The sequence below is a fragment of the Hetaerina americana genome, unplaced genomic scaffold (genome assembly GCF_022747635.1).
Source record: "Hetaerina americana unplaced genomic scaffold, ioHetAmer1.1.p SCAF_10, whole genome shotgun sequence".
NCBI classification, from domain to species: Eukaryota; Metazoa; Arthropoda; class Insecta; order Odonata; family Calopterygidae; genus Hetaerina; species Hetaerina americana.
The window spans coordinates 74,233,492-74,259,586 of NW_027286070.1; the positions used below are offsets into that span (position 1 = coordinate 74,233,492).

The window sequence follows — 26,095 nt, forward strand, 5'->3', positions numbered from 1 at the left end:
ACGTGACGTCGTTCTTCAAGGAGTGGAGAATACCGCGGGATTTGTCGATACTTTTCGCTCATCTGCCACGGAGAACTTGTTTGTGAATTTTTGAGGAAAAACTGTGAGAATACCCTCAATTTTCCAGTGCACGGATCAATATTTTAACATGGCAAGGGACATACGATCAGGTAATTTCTTATATATTTCAGAAACTGGTATCCTTTTAAAAAGACATGACCACTGATTCCAGGACTACTTCGTATCACCTGATCCTTCCCTAACATGCTTATATCACTGGGAAAATAACGTGTTTTGTGCATTTTATTTTAAAAAATCAGCCTAGACTTTAAATGCCCTCTGATTTACATTAATCACGAGCAATTTCCTGAAACAATAGTGCTTTGGTTATGTATTGATTTCTCCATAATTTTAATCTTTGCCAAAATTGTCTTCCATTTAGTATTTACATGCATCGAATACCATTATTATTTAATATTATGGAAGGGGATAAAGAGCTTAGGATATTTGAGCCGTTGTTAATGGCGCAATTATATAGAATATGCGACAGTAGGGGTAGGTGTGAATTTAGTCAGCGGAGGATTTTGTTGCGCGGTCTCGCTTTCAGTCGGAAATTAGCCTTTTAAGTACTCGCATCGCGGCATCTAAATTTAAAAAATTCGCTACCCTAGCATTCCATGAAGAGTTATCGGAAGGAAAAGCAGTGCATTACATTCTTCATACTAAATCTAGGCCCCTGTCACAGTTATTAATAGATTGTGCTCCTCTTGAATTATATTTTTTGGAATTGCATATTTTTACATCGCTGGTTTTATCTAGAAAAGAAGTTACCATTAGACAATTCATTGATTTATTTGGTGTATTTTCATGTTCTTACTTGAGCGTCGTTTTTGGCCATAGTTAATCGTTTTTAGTATTAGGACAAGAAGTCCTGAAAATTTAATCTTAAATACCGAACTTGAAACGGGGCGAAAAATGATTTATTTTGACCAGAACTTGAAATTTAAATTGTTTCGGCAAAACCAAATGTGGGATGATTACATTTGTGAAAGAATAGAACGTATCTAGATTTGTGAAAGAATAGAACGTATGAAGCCCCGACATGCACGCAAAATCTTTGTTAGTTTTATTTCAAGTTATTTTTTTCCCTCTGTTGCTCTCTTAACATTATATTTCACACCTTATAAGGGCTAATATCACTTGTATGTCTTACTTCGTGGAATTCCTTCAAGCACTACAACTTCTCAAGTTTGCGTGGATAAGGATTGGCGGTCTTCAATTCATCAGTTTAGATTCGAATCTGAGTATTACTATTTCCGTGGAAAAGGCGCGTCCCTAAATAAAATGTCATTTTGCCAATGCTATTACCAAGAACTTCATATCAATGACCCACATGCAACCATATCCGCGTGTCGATGAAAGAACAAACAATACAACGAATGGAAATCAAATTTTGAATATGCAGAACTGGAATGGAACAAACTCTCCTCTATAAAAATAAAATGTTAGCTTCAATATTGGGAGCAATCAGTTCAAAAGAATATTTCCCCAGGCTTATTTCTATAGTCTATTTTACTGCAACAAAATCTTCCATTCTACCATTTCATGTTTGAATTTTAAAATTTCGTTTCGAACTATATAATTTTGTTCCCTTTTTCAGGCCCCAAAATATTATTAAATGGAGATTCAATCAGTATCGCCATTTATTCCTATTTTAGTCTCTCTCTAATGCCTCAGTGGTACAACCAATCTTTCGGCCTTGCTTCACGCACAGGAGCCGTTATATGCTGTGCATTTTTCTTGAGAAGTCTTAGCGTTTATTGTATTACTGGTCCTCATTTTGAAAAAGTGGCTGTATGGTAGTATTTCATGGTGGTATGCGATTTTGAATTTTCACATCATTTCTAAAACGATGGCGGAGGTTCATGCTATTCCTTTTCCTTCGGTAAATCCGTTCTTTACCCAGATCGATATAAAGTTAATCCTTTGGCGATGAAAGAAAGAGTGTCGCTCTTGGTCCATTCGCAATAGGGAGTGGATAATACTGTTTGCTGAAAAGGGATTCACTAAGGAGAGGACCTTAACTGTGATGAATGAGTTAAATACCATTTTCCATATGTTATATTGCACTTGGTCTGTTGTTCTATTTGGCGATATATTTGTTTAATCGTGGATCATTGGAGAAATGATTGCCTAATTTGAAAATGGCCTTCAACATGGTTAATTTGGTAAGAAATTGTGGCCAAAAATAATTTTTAATAGTGCGTTGGTCATTTTCTCTTTTCTGAAAAAATGTCTTTTCAACGCCTGAGGGTGAAAGATATAATAGGAACTACTCTGAATTCATTAATCCATATATTCAGTACATCAACCCATGCATTAGTCGGGATTTATTAAGGACATGAACTAAGCATTGCAATACGGCATTTCAGTTGTGGAAATTTTGGATTAGTCTTAAGTACTATTTAATGTGATCTTCCCGTACAATTCAGAAGAAAACGATGCAGGTGGAAAACAGCGAAATTGGGCATACTTGAGGAAAATCACGGTCGTGAACTCATTCCGCGTATTGGTGGTAGCAACAAAATTTCGTTTGCACAGTCATGAAGTGGCATTGCTGAGCGCACTCGCGAGAATAAGGTACTATCGATACATTGCGCCTCCTACGATACGGGGAGGGGCTCAGCAAAATAGCACGTGGGAGGATGGCGGCGTTACGGCAAAGGTGACGTAACACAAATGAAAATAACTCTCCCTTGATAAACTGAATAAAAGGAAAAGAAAAATTACTTTCGTACATACTGCATCGTGAAACAACGAATGGTCAACTGCGTATATGATAATATTGATTAAAATATGAAAAATTGTAGTGGGCGTAAAAGAGGCAAGCAAGACGTAATACTGGGGAGATGCAGTCTCTTGTTGAGGCGTGACATGGGATAAGTCAAAAATTCAAGAAAATACCTCATTTTAGTTGATAATTCTGTTTTTATATGAAAAGCTATTATATGATGAGGGTAAAGTATATGGATTTGATAATAAGTTATAGAATTTACTTATGGTAAGAGCTAACAGGTAGCCATTTCATTAACATATTTTTCCTTGAGCGCAGAGCAATCTTCCGTTTCCACTCGTAACCAAAAAATAGATTTAAACTGAAAAATATAGTGTGGATAATGTTGCTCAGCGAAAATTCACTTGGTTTTAGCCGAGAAAGATCATGCAGCATTTTTGTTTCGTTGTCTCAATTGCATTTAACATAACTGGTAATGAAAAAAATCAAGCGATTAAGTACGTAGTCTTCTACGAAAATTGTCAAAATAAATGCGATTCAATTCGAGGATAAAGAATCTCAATTTTAAATTTCATAGATAAAAATTAAAATTGGATACGGTCCAGACAAATTAAATTAGAATTTTAAGCTAAAATAAGTTACGAATGCGTCATTGCGCCTGTTGCTAGACTCCTCACAGTTGCCTCAGAGCTGAATATCCTGCCTACCCATCTCGACTATCAATTTCCCCTCTCGGGAAAGCTTCTGCAGACAGAGCTTACGAGAAAGAAGATATTTTGCGGAGAAGTATACTTTATGTAAAGTCTGGTTGCTCTGCAAGCAACTCTCTCCTGAATATTAAGAAGAGAGCATTTCTCCAAACAAGTGCCCTCTTCCTCCTACGAGCACATATCCTCACATTTACGCGAGGTTTATTCAAATATCGAAATGAATAGTAAATCAGATCGCACTCAGTCCGAGGATGGCTTCCCAAACAGGCTGAGGTTCTTCTTCTATATGACATCTCTCAGCAGGTTAATTTGCCTGACCGATTTATTTGTGCTTCAATAATTACATAATTTTTTTAAAGTACTATACATAGTTCATGTTCATGAATATTGTAATATTTAAGACAGTGTAAATTCAATCGATCAACTTTTAAATTTCTGTAAAATAAACTTTTTAAAAAGGGCAAATGAAAGAGTAGGTATCGATATATTTACAGCGTACTCCAACTTCCGAATTCCTATCGTTAAGTCAAATGTCTAATTAATAATTATCGGAGGCTAAATAACTAACCACTCATGAGTAACCAAATGAAAGCGTCACCGAAATATGCGATGAGATAATACTTATGAGGCGAGTGAGAAATAACATCGGTTTTTCCTACCCAAGAGGAACAATTAATCTTTAGGTAGATTGAGCCATTAGGAGAGGTGACCAATCGATGAGGTTATTTCTGCCACCGAGAACAGGTGGGTGATTGGTAGAGCTAGGATTTTCAGGGAATGGGGTAGGACGGAGATGAATCCGGCGTCGGCATTAGCCTGCTCTTCACGAAAGGCCCCAAGGCCTCCACAATTTACCTTCCAATCCGGACAAGCGGCCAACCCCTCGAAGTACATTCCACATATCACCCAAGTAGAGACTGGAAAACTACTGAAAAACCCTGCCACCGTCAGGGTTCGAACTGGAACAATCGGGTGGAAAGCCAGTAATCTGGCCACTGCACCAACCCGATCCCCGCACATAGTCCTCTCATTTACGACTTTAGGGATCCCCTTTTGGTTTTTAACAACTATTTTCTCCGAAATCAACTTCGGAGGCATCGATGGTTAAATGTTGGGCATTGCTGATTCATTGAGATTGTTTAGTTTCTAAAGGCAGAGAGGACACGAAGGAGATGGCGCATCGGACGATCCCTAGAGGTTTCATATCCAGATGGAATAATGTTTTGAGTCACATATCAATGCTAAAATCAACATGCTATTACTTACTCATCTCTAATTGTGTCTTACATCTAACTAGACATAAAATTTAAGACCTCGGGTGTCATTGCAGACTTACTCTTTGTATGCACTCATTAGGGAATTTATGCTTGCAATGGAAAGGTGGATACGATAGAATCTTTAGAGTCCCTCTCGTACAATATCTCTACGCGGCATATAAACACAGAAATGATGGGCGCAGCTACCCAGGAGTTACCCATCCCTCCGAGACGATATGACGGAAATAAATGAAACCTGTCGCTTTTGGAAGACTCTGTGGAGGCATTATACAGAAATTAATTCAGTAACGACTTTTTTCATCAGTTGACTGATAAAGAAGTTGAAATTAAATTGATAATAATCGTGTAACATCATGACGTCAACACATTTTTTTGAAGTCCAACCTAACCTAGATACGCCCTTCCATTTATTTATTCAGCCGAGCAGTTCAAATCCGCAATTGAATATTGGACCGCGACTATTCCCGGTAACACGAAAAATCTCGAAGGCCGTAATATTGAGTAAGACAGTCCCCAAATCTTTCTCTGCATTGAGACGAAAGTATATCACTTAGGATGACCGTTCAACGAAAAAATATAACTAAGCGCAGATCTTTCGGGTAGTTACTCTTCTAAGCCTAATTTTCTCCGATATGAAGTAAACCATTCCAGCTTTATAATCAACTGAACCAAAATACTAAGTCACAATATTTGACAGGGCATATTCATCTCAACTTGCCCCTCCCTGAAACTTTAGTTGCGTGGGCAACTGTGAAGTGGTTCCAGTTTTATCGACTTTTTTGTTGCAAACGCTAAATGATGAGATGATAAGTCGATTATAGCGAGTATAAATCTAAAAGGACATTAATAGAACGGAAATATGCAATTGTGCATTCCAACGGTACTTCACATGTAGAGTTTATATATTTATGCCTGTCTTCAGAGCTTCCAAATTAATTACCCTCAAATGCGTAGTTTTCTTCCGTACTGAGTGTGAAGAAAGGTGGATTTCTGTCCCATTTTTGACCTCAAGAAATGCATCAGATGAAATAAATCAGCTTGCAATTACATGCAGTTTCTGCAGGTAATTGATACGCCCGGAGAACAAATATATTGTTCATTTTTCGAAGACCAGATAAAACTTCAACCTAAACTAGTCGTGAAGGTGAGTCAAGTTTTGTGATGGTCTTTAATCAAAACTATATATGTACTGCTTCATATTAAAACAAAGGTTTATACTCATCGTCGACATAATATCTGTAGTATGAAGTGAGAAACTTTTTATCTATCATTGGGCAACTTGTAAAAAGCTACATGGATCTTGGTTCAGACTATTGAAAAGACAGAAGCACATTTAACATAGATTTTCGCACGATATTCAGCAACATCTTTTGCGATGTGCCGTAATGCATTATCGAGGCATCCAGCTGTTGCGAAATGCGGCCTTCTGCGATTGATATGGCCTTGGAGAATGATTAGTAATTCCCTCCATTTACAGCAGTGGGTACTGATAAAACATACTGATACAACATAAAATGACATGACGTTAACTTTCACATCAGAATCCACCACTGGCCTGTTCCGTGTAGTCAGAGATTTCAACAGAGCTTCGCCATTTGTTCTCATGTTCGCGGGTTGTGAGCAATTTGTCTGTAAACAACACGTGGGTGGCACCCAATTAAACTTTCAATATTTCAAACAATCACATTTTTGGCGACAATTGTCCACCACAAAGGTTTCAGAGGTGTTAACTTTTACTTTCTCTAGAGCAGTGACTGGAGACCAAGTCCAACTTCCTTTGAAATTGTTTACTCTCTTCAAACTATTTTAAAGAATCTTTCGGCTCAAGATATAGAAGTCTCCTGTAACATCAAATAGACCTTGATTGACGATTTGCACAGGTGAAAGCGAAATTAAAAGCAGCATATTGCTTATTGCCTGTGACCTCCATTGTTTCTGTTGGTGAGCTGGACATTTTGAAAGTACGTAACTTCAAACGGCTGCTACTGCCACATTACTGAGGTCAAACAAATGGAAAATTAAACACATATACGTTACACATTAGTGTATCCATTTTATTATCATCAGTATTATACCGTTTAAGGTAGGCTATCAAAAGCCTTTCTTTGCCTTTCCCAACAAAACACAACCTGACATCCAACACCACAATGAAGCCTTCTTCAATACTGCATGCTTCTTTTTTCCCTTCATTTTCCCCAAAGAGACTATTCTTTTCTTATCCCTTCCTTGCTTGCCTGAAATTCACTCCACTATCAGTCTTAAACAGCCCTTAGCCAATCAAAATACTCTGCATCCACCTTTCCTGCCTACTTTGAATTTCTACTAAAAATCCCCTCTCCTCCCTAAAAATGCCTAGTACTCTGTCATTTGTTTTCTTTCCCATACATTTCATCTTTCCCAACCTCCTCCCCACCACATTTCTACAGCTTTCAATATACACTTAACATATTGGCCATGTTTCCACACTGTAGAACACATATCAGAGTTGTGATGAGTCTTTTCTGAACATCCTTGCTCAATGTCCCTCTCATCAATTCCCTCCTTGGGATACTTCTTGGTCTAATGTAAGTCTTCTTCTTTCATCCCTATTGTTTTGAAAATCTTGAAACAAAACACTACCCAATAGGTGAACTGCTCCACCTGCTCTTGTGTTAGCTCTTCAATTAGAACATTAAATTTAGCCTACATCTTTCTTGAAAACTTAGCGATCTTCATTTTGTTCACATTGATTATCATCCTATACCAAACATATGAATTTTCTGATGCACTCAGGAATGCTTGTGACCCAATCGTTGACTAGCTAACTAAAGCTTGATCATCTGCAAACCAAATCCCAAAACCAAATTTAATGCATTCCCCACCAACATTCTTCCCTATCTCCTGTTCTTCTCATGCCTCTTTTACCATTTCTTCCACATATTTTTAGAAAAGCACAAGAGATAAATGGACACCACTTGTTTACCCATATGTAACACTGGCCATCCTAAACCATTAATTCTACCCAACATACTCCATTATGCCTTCTTGAAATCATAGTCATTAGCCCATAAAAATGCTTCCTCTCAAGTTTACCTAAACCCTTAAGAGATTCCTCTGGAATTATATCAACCCCCATGATCTTATTTAATTTCAATTCCCTAAATGCCCAGTTTTCTTTCTATGTCAAAGTTTGCTGGCCTAATGTTTATGTATTAACAATATAGATCCTCTAGGTATTCTTTCCATCTCTCTTGAATGTGTCCTGGTTCAATGATTAATTTTCCTGACACATCTTTGATAGTTTTAATGGATTTTTCCTTCTCACTTCTTTAGTGTTCTTTCTTTCTTCCTTTACAGTGTACCAGTTCCACCCTTCCTTTATAAACTTTCCTTATCCTCAAAAAGAATCTTCCAATATGCTTCTTTCAATTTATTAGCTTTCCACCACGGGTTATTCAACACACTGTGCTTTCTCCTACCTAATCCTGTGCTTACTTTCTTCCACCATTTCATTCTCTTGTCTATCATTCTACTCATCTCCTTTGTAATCCATGGTTTCTTTGTTTTTTCCTATTTTCTACCAATAGTTTCAATGGAGACATATGGTATCTCTTTCCTCATATGTTCAAATTTTTCTCCTGTTCCTCATTTATAATATCTACTCCTCTCTACTCATCTTAGTTAAAGTGTCTACATTAGTGTCCTCCAATCTTTTCTCTGCATTATCCTCTTTAATCTGAAGTCACACTTCGTTAGTCCTAAATTATTAGCTGATATGCTTACATGCCCGGGAAACTATATGAATTACTCACACTGATCTTAAATCTGTGCTTAACCATGATGTAGCTTAACTAGTATATTTCTGAACCTCTGGGCATTTTCCTTCTAAACCACCTCCTTATGTGGCGATTAAACAAAGTGCTCTTTATGATTAAGTCCTGTCTCCTGCGAAACTCTAATGTTTTCTCCCTGTAGTCATTTCTTTTTCCTAATCCATAGTCCCATGCCTCACTACCATCTCTTCCTTTTCCAACTGTTGTGCTGCAATTTCCATCATTATTAAATGTTTCCTTTCAAGAATACCTGAAATTATTTCCTCTAATACGAGGGTCATCCGGAAAGTAGTACCCGTTCATGAAATAAAGACACAAACGTAAATATTAACAAACATAAAAAATTTTATTTGAAAGAGGATACTTTAAACTACTTCTCAACATAATCTCCAAGCAAATTAAGGCATTTGTCATAACGTGTGACAAGTTTCTGTATTCCTGCTGCATAGTCCTTCGCCGCCAGCTCATTGAGATACGCGAGGGACCCATCTTGCACAAATTTTTGCATAATGCAGATGGTGTTTAACAATTTCATGAACAATTGTTCGAGAAACATTGGGAAAATGCTCACAGATGTCATCAATTGTGACGCGCCAATCGTTCCTCACGAATTCGTCAACTGAGCTCACCAGTTGGTCTGTAATGACAGACGGTCTCCCCGAACACTCATCGTCGTGTGTGTTCCCCCTCCCCATGTTGAAGTTGCGACACCACCGCCGAACAGACGACTCGTCCATTACATTGTCTCCATACACCTCCTTTAATTGGCGATGAATATCACATGGGCGAACGTTTCTTGCATTGAGGAATTTAATCACTGCCCTCACTTCACAACTGGCGGCGTTCTCAATTTTTTTAAACATTGTAAACAATCACAGAAACAACACAGGCAATGCTAGCGTCACGCAACTTGGCTCAGAGAAGGCAGACAAGCCACTGAAGCTATCTGACCTCGTCCAGCGGCTACTCGCGTCGTCAGCACTTCATGCGGCACGAACGGGTACTACTTTCCGGATGACCCTCGTAGATCATATACCCTCTCAACTTCTTTCACCTATGCAGTATTGGAGTGAATCACCAAGTCCTTTGAATCAGCTTTTACTTCTAATAATATTCTATCGGTCGCTTACTCTATATTTAATATAGTCCTTCCCACCTTTTCAATTCAATACTACCACCACCCCTCACTAGCTCTCTCCTTCTCCGCTGTATATTATGCTATAACTATCTCTCCACTAATTTCTAATATCCTTCCATCTCCCTTCGCACAGCTCTTAAATATCTTTATTTCCTTTCTTCATCTCCCATTTAATATTTTCTAATTTCCCTGTCCTATACAATGTGCTAACATTCCCAGTCTATTCTAATTGGTTTGGTCGTCTTTCACTGTCTTATTTCATACTGATGTCAGTTTCGCTTTGCATAGATTTTGTGATATGACGGCAGCAGAACCCTTGCCTTTCCTGCTGCAGTGCACAACATATGGCTCATTAGGTGAAATCCCATTATTGCCAGGGATTGTACTAATATTTTCTTCCATCATCGTTTCATGGGATCATAATTGAGGTGCTTTCCTTTGGCCTTTCTCAGTAGTGTTTTCAACATGATACCATCACTCAAGTGGCCACTGCACTGGGGTCAGAGGTCCTCGCAGCCAATTCACCGAGTGACAGATGCTTTGAGGAATACCTTTTGTTTGGCTCCTACCCTTTGACCTATCTGGCATGAGAGAACCTATGAGGAGCAATTATCACCGCTCTTGCCAGAACAGTTCTAGGGGTCATTTGAACACACAAACCCTCCGACCACATCAAGTTTGTAGTCCATGGGGAGGCACTAATCATACCAATAAAATTATATATTCAACAAATAGATAATGCAAATAAAACTATATGATCACTATTTCATAGCTAGCCTTCATAAAATGAAATTTTTTTAGCATTACCATATAATAAATTTTGAAGTTATTATTCCTCATGAATGCATAGGAAAAGTAAGCTGGTCAAAGAAACAAAAAACCTTAAACCTCTCCCTGTTGTGCAGTCCCTCCCCATGAGTAACAATCTTGATGTGGTGGAAGGGATTGTGAGTTATTATAACTTGGATAATAACATTAGCAGGAATAATGGCAAAATACTCCCGAAAGACAAACTATGCCAGACATATCAGACGGTATTATCATCACTCAGCATCTGTTTCTAGGTGAAGCCACTGAAAATCCATCAGACTTCTGTGGGATGATGGCCATTTCAGTGATGTTTTCACATTAAAAATATTACTAAGGAAGGAGGAATGATTTTAGTTGTGCATCATAAAATGGACACAAATAAGAGGGTAATGAATCCTGGAAGTGATGGATCTAGGGCAATAATGGGCTGGGTGCCATTGCCAGCAGTGGTGGAAACAAAGCCCTCACCACCTTCTTACTGGATGAACTCCTTGCCCAACTAAGTTGACAGTAAATGGCAGAGAAAAAGACTCAGAATAAGACTATAGCTAGTACAGCAAGGACTTGGATAATTATGATGATGTTGAGGGCAGGGAAGAAAAATAACATTAGATGAGAGAAGGAAAGATAACAAATATTCAGCAATAGTTACCTAGTTTCCCCTAGAGGAGTGGAAGAGAATAGAATTTGAAATAGCTGTAACACATTAACATAATGCCCTGAAAGCTGCCACAGGGGCAGAAGATGGGGGTCAATCTAGTAAGGATGGTAATATCATGTTTTTTATTAACCATGAGAGACACAGAGGGTATGCATGGGGAATCGGAAGCTTTTGATTACATGAGTTTATTCTTTCGAGTTCAATTTATTTTGCAAGGAGAAAGGGGTCGATGAGAGGAACATTCATTAAGGATGTTAAGAAAAGATTCGTTAAAACTTAGATATGGTGCATGCTTATAGAGAAAACAACCACTCTCTACAGAACATGCTTTTTTTTATAAAAATGGCTTTCAGGTTTTCTAGCTTGCGACAGATTATTGCCTTCAGATTGATTTGATGTAGTTTGCATTCTTGTGCTTGGAATTTCTGTCCCTTATATTATCACACAGGCTGGTAAAATGGTCAAGGTCCATCTAAACTTACACCTAATTTGAAGAATTCTTTCAATTGTAATAGTTTATTCTCTGACATTATGGGTAAAACCTAAATAGTATACTGTCTTATGAACTTTGAATGGCCCTCACAAAGACTTTCTGAGTGAACATAATACGATATTACAATCATAAAAATGGCGCTCAGCAAGATTAAACATGCAAAAGAATATCTAAAATTGCACAAGAATATTTTAAAATGAGTTCTGGCAATACAAAATTATGGGCGACATACAACCACAATGCAAGACGGCGGTCAAGCAATTTTCTTTCAAGATTTTTCCTCCAGCCTTAACCCCTCAATGGTTTAGGGTTGTCGCAACTATTCGACGTCAACGCGCAATGGGTTTTATTTCCCGACAACCACTCATAGCTTGTTTTCAATCCGAGGAATTCGTCATTATTAATTAGTAGTTACTATAAATAGAAATGTGGCCTATTAATTATCATTAACAAATAAATGAAATGGCTATTGAAGCGCCCGTAGCATTACTGTAGTTTTGTTAATTCAAGTGTCATTACTTTCTACTTGCTAACGTACTAATTGCTCGTTATTAGTGCCATAGTTACAAAAGGCGTTTCTATTGAATGCACTTTAAAACTTATCTTGGCTCCTTTGTACTGATGATTATTTTTTGCCACTGAGAAGCCCCTAGCACTTACTTTTTATTGCCTGGTTTTTCCAAAGTTCTTTGAAACATGTACAACTGCACTTAAAGTCGCGAAGCGCTTTCTCCTCTGCCCTGGTCAGATGCATCTAACTGGAAGAATTATCTTTAATTAGCTGGGTAGAACGAGGTCTAAGTACTGACAGCATATCTAGAAATACATTCCACCATAGCTTCAAACCAATTGTTTAATTCACTGCAACTGCAATTTGTGCTTATCTTGTCTATCCATCTAATAATATATGAACAAAGAAAACATATGTTGATAAGCTTACTCTTCTCCAGATCAAAAAATTTTCTAGTTTACTTAACCAACGGCCACGGAATGAACGACTCAACCATACATCTCCCCTTAATCTTTTCGCTATTCGAAGAGTAAATGAGCGATCTCACCTCAACATTTAACTGACCTATGTAAAGAAAAAAAGATTTAAATGGATTATTCCGTGCCCTTGATCATTGGCTCATATTCGACCATAAACAAAGTTTTCTACTCGTAACTACATCATTTGATCTCATGCTTAAAAATTAGAACGAATAACGGTTGAAATAAACCATAGAACGCACACCCCCTTGTGAACACCTTAAATCTAGGGTGACGTCCACCTTAATAAATGTTTGAACCCAAGTTACATTATTTAAAACGACAATTCTTCTCGTGATCAACTGCAAGCAACAAATTCTTGTACGAAAATGTGTTCTCTTCATAAAAAATTGTGTTTATAATTAAAATTATTTAAAAAAATATATATACAATTTTGAAAGTCACTATATGGGATTTTTATACCTTGCTTTATCACGCTGTCTAAAATAAATATTATGTGGGCTTTGAGTTGACCGGATGGGTGACATCACCGCAAGTTCGCCGTCGTTCATGACATTCATTGAAGCTTGAAATTAGGAGCTGGAGTTTTGTTGAAGGAGGGTCATACAAAATTGATAATGTGAGTCAATCAGTGAATTTTATTTTCATTTTAACATTGTTTCAACTTGTTGCGCTGTCAGTTGATGGTGACATAATATTGCTTGATCAAGTTCATTCCATTGTGTATTTTGACATCAGGTGTTTGATTTTCTGCGACAGTAGTATGTACGTGTTATATATATATATATATATATATATAGGTATATAATTTTCATTTGCTAATTATCATATTCAGAAGGAAGAACGTACTTGCTTTGTCAAAGGAATACGATTATGCTTGTTCTCGTACCCAGGATGGATACAGGGAAATGTGAACTTATAGAAAAATTTTGTTTACCCTTATATAATTGTTTATTCTAGGTCAATGGATGGAGCTACTGGAGGCTTCGGTTTGCCCGAGGATGGTATGGCAGGGACTCCAAGAAATCCTCAACATGCAGCCGCTCAAAAGCGTCTACAGCAAACACAAGCTCAAGTGAACGAGGTGCGTATGATGGATGGCTAGGTGGAAGTGTCCTGAAAATTTTTAGCGCGAAAACTCTTAATCCGAATCAGTTTTTACATCACTTTTTACTGGTAGCATTTTTAGTCCTGTTCACTCATTTAATGAGAGAATTATTTTATTTCATCCAAATGAAATTTAATTTCACATTAAGGTGGTTTGGTTGACTCTGATCCTTGGCAGAATATAGATTTGAAAACATTAGCACGTCATTATGTACCCCTGGAATTCGTGCTTGGGCAGCATTTTGAATTCCATTCTTTGTATATATCATATATGGGAGATATCTCTTGATAACTACATATCGCATATTAATCTTTATCTTTAGAATGTTATCTCATTTTTTATCAGAGTATTTATGCATCACTTATAAAAACATCCTTCAAGACGATCAATGCACTGTTAGCAAAGCAATAAAATGCTTGATTTTAGGTTTTATTCTATTTCACCAATTTTTTCATGCTACTATATTCCTGCATGTAATGATTGAGGGCGATACTTTATGGAGTTCCATACTGAAGAAATATCGTAGCTTAGGAAAGAAGTCGCAGCATTCCACTACGAACAGGGACAATTTAGGGTATTGGCTCTCCATTTAAACCCGCACGAAAATGTGAATGCATCGACAGTGAATGTTCAAATCCTTGTAAATTTTCCTAGAAATGCAGTCCAATGAAAAATATAAAATTTCCTTAAGCAGTGGTATGCCATTCTTATATTTCTAAGTTCTTTTATACCTAATCCTCACATATAATCTACGAAATTCGTGCTTCTCTATCCTTTCATACGTTTTTCTTACTAGATATTCTGTATACCCAAGCCAAACAGTTTTTTCAACTTTTCCGATGCATCTGAAGCGATTCAGCTCTAATTCATTCTTTCTATGTAACCAAACCACACTGAAGTGCACTCCTTCAATGCTAGCTGAATATTGGTGCATCCGATCCACATTCTTTTCACCTGTTTCTCCTTCATCCTATTTTTACAGTTTTCATAGGCATGGCATCAGCCAAACTAAGGCAGAGTAATAACCGAAGCTTACTTTTAGCCCAGGCACTATCCAAAGCCAGATGGTAAGGACTACCTATGCCTACAAATAACTTAGGTGCCACCTCTGGGAAGTGTAATGGCACTCTTTAAGATGTGCCTTAAGGCAAAAATCTAGTTATTTCTCCATTTCAATTCCAAAAACATAGTGTTGCAGCATTTTAAGAAATAATTTCTTTATCTCCGATTGCAGTCCTTCATTTTTGGTTAATGTTCTCAATTGCCAAGTTAAAAGAGCAAATTCTCCACAATTGGAAACCAAAGGAGGTAGTTTGGATGACATACTAGATTCACATAAGTATTTTGTGTGTTCAAAAGAATTGCACATTTCAAATAGGAATATTTACATTTGAAGTGAAGTATACTTCAGCATATGTGACTGGGTAGGAACCCCACATGTGTATGCTTTGCATGGGTGCACTCTAGGTGGCAAGGAGTATTGCTAAAGTTTGCTATGCAGGTCAAAGGCACATTAATCAGAAATCAAGTGGAACGTATAATTTAATTACTGGATAGGCAATCATGCTACTACAAATTTTTGTGTTGAAATATGTTCTTATTTCAGGAAAATATCTATGGAGATAAATTTAGTGGGCCACTCTTTGAGTATTGATGGGTGAAAATACGAGTATATGTGCCCTCCGTGGTGTTGACCATTCCTGTTTCCTGCAGGTTGATTGTGAACCAAAAATGTTTGTGCGTTGTCTTATTCTAGTGATTTTAAGAATGGTCATCCCTTTGTGCTTGCTATATATTGTGATTCCTTAGAATTTTTTTCCCAGATGACAAAATGGAAGGGTAATCTTGGGGGGTGAGGGTGCATTTTTAAAGCATAGAAGAACGTGCATAGTCTTGACGTCTCTGAATATTATCACAACATCTGTACAATATGATATTTTTTTGATTTTTTGGGTAAATGACGTCTTTAGAGTGAAACCAGTTTGTTCAAAGACAAGGGATATTTTAAATCTCAAGAGCTAGTCTGGTTTATTAATGAATGATTGCTACAGAGGTGAAATATAAATGCTAGGATAAGATAATATGCAGGAATCAAATTAAATTGACATTGTTTGGCCTTACTATACTCCTCCTGCTTCAGACTTTGGCATTAGTGTGTCCAATGTCAGACATTTTTTTAATCAATAGCAATGAGAAATGTAGTAAGCAAGGAAATATAGTGACACCTCCATGGGTAAAAAGACATTGTTTTCTCCTGCCTCCACTAATTGTTTGTCTTCCAAGTTTGGCCAAGCCAATGGTTCCTTACCTCGCCATTCAATTTGAAGAGAGACTGCTTTCAAAGCCCATTAACAGGTTTTTCATTCAGCAGTATAGTGTTTTCAGTTGGTTCTGGGATAAAGTTTATTTTTTGTGCATTTTCCAAGAAGTCAAATATTTTTCATCCTGTACATAATTTATTTGATGATTAATATTCTTTAAATATGAATTCAACTAATGTATGATTTCAAATCAAAGAATATAAGGATATTTTACTTTCATTCTCATCGAGACCTTGAAATGCATATACCTTATTTTCCCATCGATAACACGCACCTTATGTATAAAGCGCACCCAGAAATTTGTAGTTATCTTGAATATGTATATATGCCACTCATCTGTAAATATTATATATATTGTGTGTAAAACTACGTCTATATTTGTTTTTTTCCAATTTTCATTGCATAAAGCGCATCGTTTTATTTTTGAACACCCGAGCATTTTTGTGAAGATAATGAGTGTGTTATCGATGGGAAAATACAGTAATTCCTTTTTCTTCATGTTTCCTTCCCTTAGTCATATATTTAATTTTTCTTCTATAATTTACGCTATGCATATATGTTGAAGGCGTGTCATGTATGATGAATGGTATTAATGAATTAATGTCACCCCATGTCATTTTCTATATGTACTTTGGAATGAAATATTCTTTTTTTCATGCTGCTCATATCTTCCAAAAGGTTGTTGGCATCATGCGAGTGAATGTGGAAAAAGTGCTAGAACGTGATCAAAAGTTGTCTGAATTAGATAACAGAGCAGGTGAGGAGAATTATTCTAACATGCACGTGAACACTTATTCGAAACTGCAAAGTGGGTATTAAAGTGTTGTGAATAGTTTTTCATGGGAGTTGATGAAAGATATGACCATAGAGAGAAGAGGCTTTCCCACAGTGTCGAGGGGTTTCATTGCACCATGAAATTTTTTTTCAGCGTTCTTAGGTTTTGGAATTGTCCAAAGGTTCACTAAAATTGTTTTTGTGCATGTGATTTTACAACAGGTAGTGGATATAATGAGAACTAACATAGAAAAGGTGCTGGATCGAGATGAAAAGCTCTCAGAATTGGATGATCGAGCAGGTACATAAATTATATTTGCCTTGATAAATGACTCATTTAATACCCTCATTTAAACTAAAATTGCACATGAATATTTTTAAAATTCTGGTCGTGTAAATTATTGCACTTCCATGTTAATGGGTTTGAAAATTTCAGTGATTAATTCCCTAATTAATTAATATTTTCCTTAATTTTTCAATGTACAATGAACTTTCCAGTATGCACCTTTAGTTTTAGGCACTATTGACTGAAATTAATGTGTTTTTCTTATTATTCAAATGTTGCAATTAACCAGTTCAGCCTTGTCCTGATTTTCTTTTCTGGTGGTGGCTAAGGATAAATTTTCATGACTATCTGCTGAAGTCTTATGCCGTATTGTTCAAAGAAAATGCAATTGAGAATCCATTTCACTTCTTATTCAAGTTAGTATTTCAGATGAATTGGCAAAAATTAGAAAATGCTCAATCTTAAAATATGTTATAGTTCTGCACTCTCTGTAAAATGTAGTCAGAGCTTTTACTATTTTCATTGGTAGTTTGATTTCATACACACCGAGCATATTAAGTAGTCAGTTAAATGCTTATGCATAGAGTGAATTTATGATATTAGTGCATAATGAACAATTTTGCTTGATAAATGGTAATAGTGGTTGTAGTCTCTTGATTGATGGTTATTGTAGACATGTGTTGTTCTCTAATAGCTGTATTAGGGCTTTTCAGCTGCATTTGGGAAACTGTTGATCAAAATTTTGAGTATACATCTACTACAGCTTTTATGCATGATGTTTTGCTAAAGTTTAATCTTTGAAGGTAAAGTTAGGTCAGTACAGTAAAATCAGAAGTAGTTACTGGAGATGTTTTCTCTTTGTTTGTGATAAGTGTATTGATTTCATTTGAAAAATATAGATTGCGTCTTTGAAGAATTATTTCAGGTTATATGGATTACTTTTTGCTTTTGATCATATTATTTTTTAGAAGTGCATTATGTTACACTTATGGGAAGGCACATTTCTTTCTATGGGATTTGCACTTGCATTGGCTTATGTGATTGTTTTATGCATGAGTACTATGATTTTGGTTTTCTTAAACATTGGGACTTTTTCCCGGTAATAACTTTTTTTTTCAAAGATTTAGAAATAAATCTTTGTGCTGTTGTATTGGCAAAAAGTACAATGCACTGTTAATACCCTCTTCCGTGATATGTGTAAAGAATATTTATGAACCAGTCTTAATTTATTTCAGTTCATGTATGTTTATTTTTTGGTTTGTGTTTCTATAGATGCATGTGATAGTCCTCTTAAAGGCACATTATATATAATATATATATATATATTTATATATATATACATATATTATATATATATTACATATATATATATATATACATATATTATATATATATTACATATATATATATATATATATATATATATATATATATATATATATATACACATTTTTACTCTTTGCATTAGCTCTCCAACAAAAGTTTTTTTAGCTTAGTAAAAAACTGAGGAACTTTTATATGCGCAATAGAATTATGAATCCATTAGGGTTCTGTATCCTATGATTGGTGGCTGGCCTCATTCACCAAGAGAGGTGTTGCCAGAAAATGTTTTAATGACCGTTGTGCTAACTTCTGTGCTATGACCAAATAATGCAGCAAAAGCATGCAATTAAATTTAATTCTGGACTGAGAGATAATATTTGAGGTGTTTGTCCCATTGTACAGCCTATCATGAATTTTTTGATAAATCATTGTCCTTCTCCCAAAGTTTCAGATGAATGTTCAGTTGTTGCTAGTTAAGTAAAAGCTTGTGAGTTCTTGCAATAGCACAGAGTTGATAACCTCTCTTCTAGTCAAAGTGAGAGAAAATTTTTACATTTCATGACAAAACTAGCTCACTGAATAAATAAACTTGGTATCTTTTTTCACCCAAAAAACTTTAAAATACTACTGATTTTGATGTGTAGATGGCAACATTGGGTACAAAATCATGCATGGTCGGGGCATTTATATGTTCTCTTTATGGGGGGGGAGGTATGGAAGGGAATCAGCAGTGGGAGGAGAAATATCGGTTAGGACGCAGCCGTGTGAGGCAAGGGCGTGGGCTTGTACGATGGGGTGACTGACGGGTGGGGGGAAGAGACAATGTGTCGGAAGGAATGGGAGATGAAGGGGGGGGAGGGGACAGAGTTTACAAATACACTTGGTTGTCGGACAATAAAACTTCCAGCAGGGGTATCTTACAAAGATGTTTTCGATAACCAAATGTCCATTAAGATATCCTCTATAATTAAACGGAAATATCCCAACAGAAAAGCACATTTACTGGAATTGGAGTCCATTTATTTATTTATTCAGTATAAGTCCGAAAACAGCACATTTTGGCCTTTACATCGAACTTTAAACAACGATAACAATGGTCACATTTACAAACACCCAAGCCCTAGATGGAGGGAAAACTCACCCAGGCGGGAATCGAACCCGCGACCCTTGGAATGGCAGACGAGGACGTTACCCCGCCGCCACCAGGGTCGTCGGGGTCTATCAAATTAGTGAAAGATTATTTAATATACACTAACCCAATATTGGAAAAAGCAGTTAAGTGCAACTCACTTGTGGGGATGAACAATTCTCAATGCATTCAAAAGTGCTACGGCTTCATTAAAAGTTCCCAAATAATAAACCTCCGTAAAGTGACCCTACCCCAAATTTTTAAAGAGCAACAAAAAAAGCTCTAATGCCGTACTCCTCAATGTTTAAGCACAGTGAAGTGTACAGTGTGACAGTGATGAATGCCAGAGCTCTTAGATTTTTTAGTTTTTCGAAAATTCAAAAAAACAAACGAGCCCATCAGACCTTTGGTTTCCAGTGTAGTGGCACCCACAAGGAAACTCACGTCACGTCTGAATTCTGTCTTCAGGGAATTTACCGGTTTCCTGTCAAAATGCATAGTGGAAAATTCCAAAGATTCTGTGGCACTCCCCTGTTATAATCCCCATCTTCCCTCAAAACTAAATTTTAGTGTAATTTGGCATCACGAGTGAAGCAGTGAATGTGGCCGAGAAAGTACTAAAAAATTCAGGTGCTCAGCCCCCATTTCTAAAAGATTTTGTGTCCCTACTAAAGTCATGTATAGAGCAAAATTATTTTCAATTCATTGGGAAATATTACCAGCAAATGGAAGGATTGGCAATGGACTCACCTTTATCGCCTCTCCTGGCCAACCTACTTATGGAAGATGTGGAAAAAAACCTTCTCAACTTTTCGAAATATATTTACTGCTGGTACAGATATGTTGATGATATTTTTGCAGTGTTGACTGCTATGGAGAGACAGCTGGACATTTTTTTCAAACGCCCAGTGTGTAAACATGTATAGAATTTCACTTATGAGAAAGAAAACGAAGGAAAGCTCTATTTCCTTGATACCACAGTCTCAGAAACTAGCAAAGGCTATGATTTTTTGATTTTCCAGAAGACAACCTCTACATACCATGTTTTTCCACTTTCTAAATGTAATTTTTCCAGAGAATTAAATATTATTAAAATTATTGCGGTGAAAAATTGATAGTCAGAGCTCAATTGTAAGAATGCTTAATAAGAAATACTCAATCAGAGCTAATCTAATATATTCATCCCAAGGTAATGAGGGAGAAAACTTTTGCTGGTGTAAACTTTCATATTACAAACAGATTTCTAAAAAAATTCTATTCCCAAAAGACAAATTTAGGGTTGCTTACAGCCACAGAAGCAACCTGCGGACGTATTTGAATAGGATCTAGGATAAAGTGGAAAACGTGGAAGAGAGTGGCATTTGCAAACTTAAATGCAAAGATTGCAATGCTGTCTTTATACCTGATGATATCACCTCTACGTTGAAATCGGTAGTATGAGTTTCTTCATGTGAAAAAAAAAACAATTTTATTTATTTCACAAAGTAGTGCCTCAAAAAAACAGTCTCTTTAGTGGGCAATTTAAAACTATAGTTGGCCATTTTTTGTTTTTGGTTGGGTTATGTTGAAAAGCTTTCATTACTGAAATTGTAAAATATTGTTTCACAGCTATTAGCATTCCCTTCTAAGTATTCATAGAATTAGGTGTAGGCCAAAGCAATATTTTCAGGAATAGAAGTCTCTGAACTTGCTCAAATAAATGTACTTTGTAAAACATCTTAATTTTTCCTTGTTATTATTCTTGTTACAGATGCCTTACAAACTGGAGCTTCACAATTCGTACAGAATTCGAAAAAGTTGAAAACAAAGTATTGGTGGAAAAATCTGAAAGTAAGAACCAGTTTATATTTTCTGAAAGAAGTTAATAAATGATGCATATGTAATTATGGAAATAATTTACTCTTTTTTTATCTTTACCTTTTAGATGATGATTATAATGGGAGTTATAGGGGCAGTCATTTTAATAATTATCATTGGTGAGTGTAATTATAGAATAAGTGATAAACAATTTATGTTAGTGATCACATTTTTTAAATTTTGAAATAATGCGATTTTGATGTATTCATAATTATTCTTAGGACTTTGAATTGAGTTGATGTTGCTTTTTCTGTGCTGTGATTTGAAAACTGAAATAATTTAAAAAGTAACTTCTTTTACTTTAGTTATGGCATGGCCCTCTGGTTCCAGTGATAGTGGTAGTAATTCGGTCACCCCTGCAACTCCTTCACCTTGAAATTATTTCAGGTAAGATTATTATTTTGCAAATCATGATTTGGTAGTAGTGGCTGTAATTAGGGGTAGTGACCCACAACGGAGGTAATTTGTGAGGGTTATAGATGGGTAATGTGGCCAAGGTAGAGGTGTTTCAGGGAGTAAGACCGGGGCGAGAGAGAGACCTAGCCCTTGCGTTAACCTTTTCCCAAAGGCTGATTCCATGAGGTCCAAGAATTTCACCTGCCATCTCATGGACTGGTGGACTCCAGTGGAGGTGCTCTCCACATGGCACCCGGGTAGATTTCAGGACACTGAAGAAAAATTCAGCGCCTGCTAGGTTGCAAACCCAGGCCCTTTGTGTAGGAAGCCTATGCATCAATCCAATCCCCACCATAAATCATTCCAAGATGTAAGGATACCTAAGAAATGGGTATGGGTCCAAATTGCAGATAATTTTGAGCCTTGAGGCAAATGTGATGATGGCATGCCCAAATGGCTGCACCATCATCACAACCAAATGGGCAAATAAAACGCATGTTTAACAAGACTGTCATCAATTAAAATGCGTACTAAATCAAATTTCTGATTGAGGAATAAATTGAGGGACAATACCCCTTTGTCTTGTATGTAAAAGCATTAATAAATTCACATTCAACAAAACTAGAGGGGGAAGATAATTGGTTCATGTTACCTGTATAATTACTAATAGAATGATTATGCAAGCTGAAATATTTATTTTAGAACTGAAATATCAGCAGGCAGGCAAAAAGCGTATTCTATCCTTGGCAAGAATGTCTTTTGTGTATAGAAAGCAACCCATGTGCTTTGAAAAATACCATCTTGAACCATTCCCATTGGAACATCTGTGAAAATCTATGCTAATAGCAAACCTAAAGAAAATTCTGTTACAGATCACATATTAAGAACATCTGGAAAAGGATGAATTGTGGGAAGCTACATGGAAGAATGTTGGAGAAAAATATTTGCATTAAAATCAGTTCAACATTAATGCAACAAACTTGAGTTGGCCATTGGTCTTTCGGGGAGTTAAAGAACTTGGAGAATTTCATTTGGGTCGTCTTGCATTTTTAAGAGGTTGTTTACTGTTGCTTTCCTCCTCAGTGTTACTGCCCGAAGAATTATGCAATTCATTGCCTTCCTTTAATGCTGGAAATAATGTCTGAAGGACGGAGAAATGCGGTCAATAGTAAATGTTTTTAGGCTGCATTGTCAAGTACTTAGTTGTTGATTACCATATTTAATTTCAACAAGTTTTCATTGTACTCATAATTCAGATCGTTGTGGACATTATTTTTGCCATTTTTGATTCAGGCATTTAATAAAATGGTTTAGGAATGTGAAAGTAAAATACAAAAATTCCAATATTATTTCAAAATGTTGATCAAGAAAGTATTGGTCTATTTTACATGTGTCATGTGTTAAATAGAGGTTGAAGTATGCCTAAGCCTTAGAATGAGACATTTTTATGATTGCATTTGTTTTACAAATTCTGCTCTGATTCATTAAAAAAGTGAGGGGGAAAGGGCTGAAGTTATTTTTATGAAGTCAGGGATTTTATATTGGAATAAAAATTCCTGCCGAGTACTAAGTTCCTTTTGATTGAGAGCAGTTGATTTGTTGGCATAGGCCATCCACACATGTAGACCTGGTGAAATTTAATGTAGGAATAACTTTGGTAAGACATGTTCTGTGATGGGGAAGTACCCAATTAGATTCCAAATATGAGAAAAATCTGGTATGAAAATTTATGTCTCAAGGTGTGGTCAAAAAGAGACCGGACTGATTTTATTTATGGCAAACCATATTCAACGGATTGAAACGAGACACGGTGTGCCATGTAGCTACACATCTAGGGATGTGTCTGTGATGACTGAACCAAGAGGTGTTGTGTTTGTTTACGTCAAGTCGTTACTTAGCAGCAGTGGTACGCGTCTTGACCTGTTCGTCGCCACGTGCAACGGAAGCAATGAAGGAGCTAGAGGAACAGCGTGTATGCCTGAAATTTTGTTTCAAACTTGGCAAAAGTGCTACAGAGACATTTGGAATGATTTCAGCAAGTCTTTGTTAATGAAGCTATGAGTCGAAGCCAGTGCTTTGAATGGTACAGTCGTTTTCAATTGGGGAGAACCTTGACAGATGAAGGTTCACGAACTTCCACTTTGACAGACCCCAACCATGTCAAATTCGTGAATGATTTGGTGTGGGAAAATCGCCATTTGACTGTTAGGGAGATAGCCGAGGAAATGAACATTAGTTTTGGATCCTGTCAGACAATTTTGACAGACATTGTGGGCATGACCAGCATCGCATCAAAATTCGTCCCGTGGGGACTAACTGACGAACAGAGACAACCACTTGTGGACATTTGTCAGGGACTCCTGTAACCAGCCAATGCCGACCCAGAGGTTCTTAAAACCATCGTAACCGGAGACGAAACCTGTGTTTACGGTTGTGATAATGAGACAAAGGCCCAGTCTTCTCGGTAGAAAGGTCCTCATTCTCCGCGACCAAAGAAAGCTCGCATATACCGGTCCAATGTGAATGTCATGCTCGTGTGTTTCTTCGATTAGCAAGGGCTGATTCATTACGAATACGTCCCTCAAGGTCAAGCCATCAACAAAGATTTCTAATTAAAGGTTATGAAGAGGCTGAGAGTCCCAGTGAGCCGAAAGAGGCCGGACACGTGGGGACACAATGCATGGCGTTTCCACCAGGATAACGCACCGGCTCACACGATACTGATCGTGGCAGAGTTTTTTGCCAGAATTGGAACTTCAGTGATCCAGCAGCCACCCTACTCTTTAGATGTGGCTCCATCGGACTTTTCTTTTGTTTCCAAAGTTAAAATCAACCTTGGAAGGGTGCCGATTCGACTCTACTGTGAACATGAGAAGTAATTGTTTGGGAGACCTGGAGAGGATCCCCAAGGTGGCTTACCAGTGGTGGTTCGAGAGCTGGAAGAAACGTTGGCAAAGGTGTGTCGTCAGCCAAGGCATGTACTTTGAGGACAACAAGCTGTATCAGTCGAAATAAACAAGTTATAAAACCAGTCCCGTCTTTTTCTGATCACACCTTGTATGTTCATTTGGAAAAATGAATGAGGAATGGGAGTGTAGAATGAGTGACCACCCTGATTTTGTTTTGTTTGTCTATTGAAAATTGCATGTTCTCGTTTCAGATGGACATGGACTGATTGGGAGTTAGCGCAATCAAGGGCTAAAATGTAATCTTCTTTGTCAGTCATATATTTTTGAATGATTATTAATTTAATGACTGCACATTTCATTATCATAAGTATTTAGGGCTCTAGTCAGCAGGTACTATCTCTAATTATCCTATCTAAGGTTTGTAAGATATAACACCAGCTTTACCATTTGGAGCCTGCACAATGAGCATTTTGAAACATGAGGCCTTAACTGTTTAAATAATGCATTATTCTTGTGTTAAAAATTGAGTAAAAATATAATTGTTGAGAAACATTTGGCTTCTAAAAGTTTTCTCCCATCATGCTTTCTTATATCTGCTACTTAGAACTTTATCCGGTTATGAGAGAATGATATTCACAAGCTATTTTTCTATTTATTCTTGTATTTCTGTAAGCCCGCATATATACTATATTAAATAATTGTATGTACGGAATATATTTAATAGTAACTGAAGGTTCAATTATGGTACTTTATTCATTATGACAACATTTGTAGTGATTAATTATATAATCAAAAATTCTATTATTAAACATCCTAGTGATTTGTTCTGTGGTACTGATGTAACAAAAATGCTGTTTACTAGGGTTGCTTTTTAAAAACAATTTATAATAAATTCTATTGTTTCATGAAAGTTGCCTTTCTTTATTTATCACCTTTTAGGATTGCAGTTTTATCTGGCTCAAAATATAGGTGATATTTGTTCGTGTGCTTTTCAAAATTATTTCCTGGTTAAAATTTCAATGCTGTAAACGGCGAATGAAGAGAATCATGTAGTGAAGAAGCAGCTATTTAATTACGCTGTAATTTGCATTTAGGTGGCCCAACACAGCTTTCAGTTTTTCCATTGCAATTTATTAGAGCAAATAATTCCAAATTTTCTCATGCCTAAAAATGTTTACTAAAAATTCTCAGCTTAGCCAAAAGTGAAAAAAGAACAATAATGGGATGTAGTGGCATGCAATTAATAGTATAGCCAGGATTTCTGCCACTTACTGAATGCAGACTTAAGCAGAAAGGCACGAACTATG

At 36.7% G+C, this 26,095-nt stretch overlaps 1 protein-coding gene across 5 annotated transcripts; it reads left to right on the forward strand.

The window, feature by feature from the left end:
- On the forward strand, positions 1-25,698 carry LOC139700257 (vesicle-associated membrane protein 2-like). 5 transcript variants are annotated; one of them, XR_011703667.1, is made up of 8 exons: positions 1-170; positions 13,646-13,769; positions 17,111-17,189; positions 17,464-17,590; positions 21,377-21,456; positions 21,551-21,602; positions 21,789-21,870; positions 25,040-25,698. XR_011703667.1 is itself a non-coding variant. In XM_071598883.1 (7 exons), coding segments are annotated over exons 1-6 (408 nt in total). In that variant the 5' UTR covers positions 13,206-13,302; the 3' UTR covers positions 21,860-21,870; positions 25,040-25,698. The 5 variants fall into 5 exon arrangements, 2 of the variants coding, with proteins under 2 accessions (XP_071454984.1, XP_071454985.1); XR_011703666.1 differs by lacking the exon at positions 1-170 and adding an exon at positions 13,206-13,304; XM_071598883.1 differs by lacking the exons at positions 1-170; positions 17,111-17,189; positions 17,464-17,590 and adding exons at positions 13,206-13,304; positions 16,793-16,871.
- The last annotated feature ends 397 nt before the right edge of the window (positions 25,699-26,095 follow it).